Consider the following 8,608-nt stretch of genomic DNA (forward strand, 5'->3'; position numbering starts at 1 on the left):
TCGTTTTCTTGTTTCAACAATTTTAACTAAATTTCGCAACTTTATTTCTGTCAACAATTTTTTAACCAAATATTGCTAAACTTTATTTCTTTATTTTTCCTTCTTTTTTGTTTTGAATTTGTAGAAAATTAACATAATACATTTATTAATATCTCTCACTTCAATTTAGAGTTATATGACATATTTTTATATTCAGAACTAGTTTGATTCTTGTTTTAAAATAAATTATGAAGAAGTTGACAATATAAACATTGAAAATCTCTCGAGAAAATAAATAATAATATGAAAAGAGTAATGTAAAGGCATTAAAAACAATAGTTTGATAAAGTTCAACTAACCTTAATTTCAACATCTTTAATAAGTATTATATTATAAATTTATCATTTTAATAATTCAAATATCCCTAAATTACATTGTCGACTTTATTTATATTAGTATAATTTAAAGAGTTGAATTATTTAAGATATAAAGATTCAACATCTAGTTGTAAACTTAAAAAATTCATGTCATTTTGGGTTATTTCCAATGTTGTCACAATTGGCAACTCAAATGCTTAGACCTCAATTTCTACCCAACAAAACTGAGAATGTGACAGCTTGCTTGATACAAATTATATGAATAATTAATTATTATTATCTATATATATATATATATATATATGAATATGTCAATGGAGGAATGTAAACTGTGATTCCCATATTATATTCATACAATATATGTCATGAATTTATATAAATTTAATTGCTATGTCACGAATTTAATAATATTGTCCATAGAATTTTCATTGTTTGTAATCATAATAAAGAGATCAAGAGGTTAGGAGAAGAACAGGGAAAACATAATTGAACATTGTGTTCTTTTGTTATATTTTTATTGAATGAATGAATGATTTTAATGTTTGATTAAACTTAACTAAACGTGTAATTAGGGCAAAATTAAGCAGTTTTTCAAGTATGATATGATTACAAAATGATGAAGTTCTTTACCAATTTGTAAAAACAAGACTTTTGATCATTTAAAGGATATAATGGCCATGTAATATGTTACCGTGTGATTGTTAGGCTTTGGCATGAAGCAAGGATCATTGCAAATTTGCAACCCCAATCATGGAAATTAATTATCATCATTGTTGTAAAATTTAATACATTTTTTCTTTGCGTTGACTATTTATTATTAAAAATCGTTTAAGCAAACTAAGTATAATATTAAAAAAAAAATTGAAAATTGAAAATTATAAAAAAAAAACTATATTAATGAGCATTAATGAAACTATTTTAAAATAATATTCTTTTGTGAATTTAAAAGATTTTTTAATTCATTGATTGTTTAAAAAAAAGTAAGTACATATTATAGAAAATAATTTTTAAATGTTACACGAATTAAGAAATGGTAACCCTTGTATTAATTTTAAAAGTTAGATAACTTTTATGAGGAGAAAACAAGCAATGTAATTATCGTTAAAATGGAGTTAAGTCGAATAGAGGAGGGATGAGATAGTAGCTTATTGTAAAATGGATAGTAAGAAAATTTTATTATTATGTTAAGATTGAGAAATATAAAAATCTAGGTTTATAGATAAATCAAATGTAGAAAAAAAAAAGTACTTTTATTAAATTGAACTGAATTGTTTACCTCACATGTTTTTATATAAAAAAAAAATAAAATAAAAAACTTGAAAAATATAAATATTGCAATTGAATACCTGAATATCTTAGTTAAAATTAGTAGGCTGTTTTTTTTGTTAATTAAGATTTTTTGATTTATGTTATTAAGAGAACAATTAAGAATGGGTGAGAATGGAGTAAGTGAGGTATATTCTTTTTTATTTATATATATATTTCTCAATTTTATTTATTATCCTGCATTTTTCATTTTAAGTTTCACTCAAGTTTAATGGAAGATTTGAAGTCGAAAAATTGAAATGATTACAGGTCCAAAGACGATGGATTATAGCCCACACTCCAGAGTCCAGACTCCAAAGATATATATTTTACCTTTTTCCAGAGTCCAGTCCATCATATTATTTGTTTTTCTTTATTTAGAACTTAATTATTGTTCTCTTATTTTCTTTCAACCATTTGATTACTCAATTTTTCATTAAAATATTTTATTTTTATAAAATTAAATAAAAATATATTATAATAATTTAACCCATTAAAAAAACACACACACACACACACAAAAAAATTCAAAAAAAATTCCAAATAATCTAACATCAAGCTCTTTGTTGTGATCAATAGAAGGATAATATATTATTAAAGAATACACCAACTGAAAATAAAATCAATGGCATTTTGTGATGTTTTTGTTTCTTGCTTCTATCTTTGAAGACTATCTTTTAACAAATATATATTTGCTCACACAAATCAATTATTAAAGGTAGTGTAATATAGAGGTGGACAAACCGGAGACATGATTCTACGTTATTAATTAATTAATTAATTAATTAATAATAAGATGACTTTTTTTTCCATTTCCCCCTTTCTATTTTTGTCTAAATGAATTAAATATCAAACCCCACATGACCCCCTGCTTAAAACTAACCAAGCAACACATCTCAGATTTAAATCACAATTCAGACAAGACAATAACAATATTATTCAATTCTTAATAAAATACATCATCATTAAGAATCTTGATCTCGTACGGTCGGTCGAGATTAATTCTTTCATATTATATTAATCACTTGTGATCAAACAAGAGTACATGCTTTTTTCACTAAACTTAAACTTCTATTCTAACCAGACAAGCAGGCCTCTTCAATACTTGTATTTCAACAAGATGAAAGACCATTATTCATACAGCCTTAATGTTCAAATCCTAATTATCACGGATTTTTTTTTTCTTTTACACCATAAGGCCTTAACGAGTTCCAAATCACTAACCCGCAATCGGGTTAGCAACAAAATACCCGAGCACGCCGACAAACGGCGCATTAATATAAGTAGTCGGCTCCGACTTGCGAAAATTATCCCTAACGTCCTCATACAACTCATCCTCCTCAGGCCCACCAACAATAGCACCCACCAACAAGTTTGGATTCGGGTTAGAACTGTTGAAATAAACAGTCCCCTCCTTACACTTGATCATTTCAGGATGATCCTTAATCGAAGGCATAGATGATCCTCGATGATGAATTCTTTGCGGGTAGTAATCACTGTATCCAACCATATAAGACATTCCCTTAGGATTGTCTCCCAATATGTAATCAACCTGTCGTTTGGCCAACTGTCGAAGCCTTGCTGCTCCAACAGCGACGCTACCGCAGTTAACAGTCTGAGAAGATCGATCCAAGTATTCTGCGTATGTTAATAATAGAAATGATATGGAAGTTGCATGCTGCAAATTGCTTCCTCCAGGTCTATATATGAGTCCACCTGGAGTATATTCAATATGGGATGAATCTGATTCAGGTATTAAAGTGCACATAAAACTATCTGCCGATGCTTTGTATGATTGTAACGACATCATATTCCCTTCAAAAACCTCCTGCAATATCAAATTCAAGACTTTTTTTAATGGAAATCGAACCAAATATGTATCCAAATAAAGGAATTGTATGATCAAATTACCTTGGAGACAAGAACATTGAGACCAGCATGTTTATTGTCCCAACCGAATTCATTAATGTTGTCTGCAGCTCCAAGCGTTTTTCCATTGTCTTGTATGTAATTAAGGTAAGAATCTTGTTGAGTGGCCCTTCTCAACCACGCCGCTCCCCACAGCAATTCGTCCTGTTTTCAACAGGAAAACCCCAAATCAAATCAAATCATTCAATTTCAGCTAATTGGGATAATAATAAACTGAATCATACAATCACTAATTTACCTGGTAACCATCGAAGTCACAGTAAAAAGGGCAGACGCCATCTTTGATGTTGGCATTATCACTGTAAGCTCCTCTGTGACTATCAGCGTAATGAAAGGACATGGTGGCTGCCCTAAGAAGAGTTTCGGAATAGCCAGGATCTGAAGACCTAAAGGCGATGGACGCGGCGGCTAGAGCTGCCGCTGTCTCTCCGGCGACATCGGAGGCCGGGTTCGGAGATTCAACTGTGTAAACCGTCCGCATTGTATCCATATCCTCTGCCCTTTCCCAACAGTTGTGATCTGAACTCGGGTCACCCACCTGCTTACGTAATTATTTAGTAAAGTTTTTAAAATATAATCAATGAAAATATGGTTGAAGAAAATTAATTCCTCAACAACATTATACTATATGGTCAAAATTAAACAAATAATTATTCAATAAAATAAAAAGTAACTAAATAACAATAACACATTGGAATTTGGAGATTAGACCAGCAACGAAAATTGAGCCTCACGGAGTTTGAGAAACCCATCTCTAGGTTCTTTAATAAAATAAACAAAAACACTATAAATAATTAATTAAAATCATTTTGTAAATATAAACAAAAATAAATATAAAAAATAAATCCATAAAAAATAAAATAAAAGATGTATTATTGGGAAAATTTATTAGTGGTCCCACTATCTAAAGTCACGTGAAAAAACAGTTACCTAGCATACCAAAACTACCCTCCTTCCCGCCACATAACAACTAAAACACCACCGAATTCATTACCTGAACGAAGATTCGGTCAGGCAGTTGCGAAACCGTCTTCAGGAGATAATCCGTGGCCCATCTGGTCGCCACTAACGAATTTCTAAGCTCGCCGGCCGGCATAGATTCGCCGAACTCAATGATACTCCAGGCCAGCATTGTGGTGGTGAAAGCCATCGGAAAACCGAATTTAACATTATCGCCGGCGTCATAATAACCGCCGGTCAGAGCGCCATTCACTTGCCATCCATCGCCGAGGCCGGAATTCGAACGCCATGTCATTCTCTGGTCGGCCGGCAAGCATCCGGAACGCTGGCCTTCGAAGAATAGAATGCATTTCGACAACGCATCTGAGTAATCGTGGTTATTGCTTAAGGAGAAGAGAGGAAATTGAAGAATGATGAGAGCTAGAATCAGTAGTCCTTCCATGTTAGGAAAAAAAAGGAAGGAGATAACTGATAAGAGAGTTTATGTGAATTGAGCATTTTTTCAACCTTATTTATGGGCCGCTAAAGAGATAGTGTTTCTAGTTTGTACTCCTATTACTTTTATATTTTATTTTGATGCAATACATTATCCTCAAATGCTTACATCTTTTTGTAATTTACATGCATATCTTTTACATCATATATTTCACCAGTTTTATTTACACCAACTAACATTGACCACAACTAATAATAATAGTGAATATGTTTTTGATAAACATGTACATTTTATATTAAAAAAAAAACATATATTTTAATATTTCATTTAATAGGTGTGTTTGATATGTTTGATTTTTTGTTTAGGCTTACATCATTTTAATTTTATACAATATTTTTTAATGTTATTTAATATATAAACTAATAAACATTCTTGATATGCGTGTACTATTACAATTTACAAGTCAATAGATAATATTATAACAAGTTTAGACTAAATGAGCAGGATATATGGACTATATGTTTAATAGAGGGGTGGTTCGGACTTATTCAAATAAATTTCAAATTAAGAGCTCTGGTGGAGATTGATTGATATTGGGTTTATAGAACAAAAAATATGAATTATTTAAAATTTGTATTAAGATAAATAATTAGAATAATAGTGATAATACAAAGAAAAGAAAATTAAAAAGAAAATAAAAAGATTTATCTAAAATTTTAAAAGATATATATTTCAATCACATTATTATAATTCTAACAACCAAATTACTTAATTTATAAAATAAAATATCAAAATATTATTACTTTATTTTGTAAATAATTCATGGTAAACAAATTTAAAATCTTATTTTTTTATCAAAAACAAAAATTAGATAAAATTATTATAAAAAAAAACAAAATCAAACAGGCCTTAATAGTTAATATGGTATTGAATTTTTTACTAATATTCAACTATAATATCTATGTTTTTCAACTGTGTTTATTAAAATATTGTTACTTAATTTTATAAATTTTAAATATAAAAATAATGGTAATAATTAAATCAATTAAAAACTAAAATAATCTATTTTTTATTAAATAATTTTATTTAAAAAATATCAAATAAAAACCCTAAAAAACTCTAATTAAGCTAAAGTTAAGGCAGAATTGAGTATGTACCACTGATATAGCCTAGTGGTAAGAGTCAGCTTAAGAGGACAAAATGTCAAGCGTTTAATTTCATCTGAAACATTTTGAGTTTAAGCGGTGGGGTGTCATTCTAGTTCTCTTTTATTTCCCAAAAATAAATATTGAGTATGTATTATATAATAAACAATGTTATTGATTTTGAGAAGAGAATATTTTTTTATAAAATTTTAAATGTATTAATAAGTTTAAATATTTTTTTTTATAAATAAAATGGTATTTTAATATTTTCGTTAATTAATTGAGGGGTCTGATTGATTAAAGAGTGATGAAATGATTTTTGATTATAGGTTAAATTTTTTTTTTATTATAAAAAATTAATAATAATAAAACCTATTTTTATTTTCTAAACAATTATATCACTTAATTAATTAACTAAAATGTTTTCTATTTAAACCAAATAAAATTTAGTTTATTGCACATATATATATTAAAAGGTCATACAATATGATATAAATGATAATTTTTAAACATAATAACAACAATTATACAAAAACACGAGTATTCATGGAGAATTCATTTACCATTCCTGCCCGGTTCGGTTTCAAGAAATTCCCGCGGGGCAACGTTTATAAAAATATTTAAAAATAAATATAAAAAATTATAAAATAAAATTATATAAACAATTTTTTTAATATAATATATATTGTAATATTAAAATTTTAAATTAGTATAAAGAAATAAATTACCACTCTTATAAAATATAATAAATATATTAGTGATTTTATATATTTCATTAAGTTTATAGTGTTCGGGACAAATCGGGATGAGATCGGGCCGGATTGGGGTGGGGAACACATATACCATTCCCGCCCCATCCCCGCTCGATTTCGGGAAAAAACTCACCCCAAATGAGGCAATTCAGTTTAGTTTTAAATTGTCATTATTATAGTATTCATCATTTCATAAAGAGAGTCAAAACACATCGAAATTAACCATCTGAAAACAACAATGAAAACATAAATAAAAAATTATCACCAATAGGTGAGCATTTGGTAGATTAATTCGAAATCCAATCCAATCTGAATCCTAAATATTAATTCGGATTGGATATTTCGGATTGGATTGAGATCGGATCGGATTGAATTTGGATTGAATTAAATTGGATTGGATTAGAGTTATCCAAATTATAAAAACTATCTAAATAAAAATATATTTTTTAATTTATTTTTCTTTAAAATAAATTTCATCTCAATTTAATATATATTTTACTTATCACCACTTTATCATCACTTTGACAAGGATATTTATTTTTATTATTTTTTTCAGATTCAAATTTAATAATAATAAAAAATTCGAATTTAAAAAAAAATAAAAAAAATAATAATAAAATTGTTGACTAATTTCAAGTTGATATATATAAATATTTTTTAGTTTGGATTATCCAAATAATTTTCAATTCAATCCATATTAATTAGTAAAATGGTTTGGATTAATTGGATAAATTTAGTTTGGATTTAATACGGATCAGACAAAACGGATTGGTTTTACCCATTTGTTCACCCTTAATCACCAATGAATAAACATAATATAAAATATAAAATTAACGAGCTCAAAAATCTTCAATAAGATCAATGAGTTTATCAACTGACTCAATTAATGAGTTTATCAACTGACTCCATTAATTTTTCAAAAGTAATCTTATCTATGGGTGAGCAAATGGGTAAAACCAATCCGTTTTGTCCGATCCGTATTAAATCCAAACTAAGTTTATCCAATCCGTAATCCAAACCATTTTACTAATTAATACGGATCGGATACAGATTGAATTGAAAATGATTTTGATAATCCAAACTAAATAATATTTATATATATCACCTTGAAATTAGTCAACAATTTTTTTTTTAATTTTTTTTTTAATTTTTTTTTAAATTCGAATTTTTTATTATTATTAAATTTGAATCTGAAAAAAATATAAAAAATAATAATAATAAAAAATAAATATTGTGTTGTCGAGTGATGATAAGTAAAATATATATTATATTAAGATAAAATTTAATTTAAAAAAAAATAATTAAAAAATATATTTTTATTTAGATAGTTTGGATAATCCTAATCCAATCCGATTTAATTCAATCCGATCCGATCTCAGTCCAATCCGAAATATCCAATCCGAATTAGTATTTAGGATTCGGATTGGATTGAATTTCGAATTAAACCACCCAATGCTCACCCCTAATCTTATCTATCGTCATAATAATAACATTGTGGAATAAACACATTGTTCGACCGTAATAACATCCTATCGTTTCTTTTGAGTCAAATAGTTCACCAAAAAATAATTATGATAAAGTCTCGTCATTGAACAAAATAAAATTTATTTTATCAATAATATCAATAGTTTTCTAATCCTTTTTATAAAAAAAAAAAAAAAATTCTCAAAATCAACCCCACTTAACATTATTCTAATAATATGAGTTAACATTATTCTAATAATA

The 8,608-nt window shown here is 27.4% G+C and overlaps 1 protein-coding gene across 1 annotated transcript; it reads right to left on the minus strand.

Annotated features, from left to right (window-relative positions):
• Nucleotides 1–2,646: 2,646 nt before the first annotated feature.
• On the minus strand, nucleotides 2,647–5,013 carry LOC124928747 (endoglucanase 24-like). Its single transcript, XM_047468993.1, has 4 exons — nucleotides 4,585–5,013; nucleotides 3,829–4,128; nucleotides 3,573–3,734; nucleotides 2,647–3,489 (listed from the first exon to the last, which is right to left on the minus strand). The coding sequence occupies exons 1-4, from the start codon at nucleotides 4,990–4,992 to the stop codon at nucleotides 2,881–2,883; spliced, it is 1,479 nt and encodes a 492-aa protein (XP_047324949.1). The 5' UTR covers nucleotides 4,993–5,013; the 3' UTR covers nucleotides 2,647–2,880.
• Nucleotides 5,014–8,608: the final 3,595 nt, after the last annotated feature.

The sequence above is a fragment of the Impatiens glandulifera genome, chromosome 3 (assembly GCF_907164915.1).
Source record: "Impatiens glandulifera chromosome 3, dImpGla2.1, whole genome shotgun sequence".
Lineage (NCBI taxonomy): Eukaryota > Viridiplantae > Streptophyta > Magnoliopsida > Ericales > Balsaminaceae > Impatiens > Impatiens glandulifera.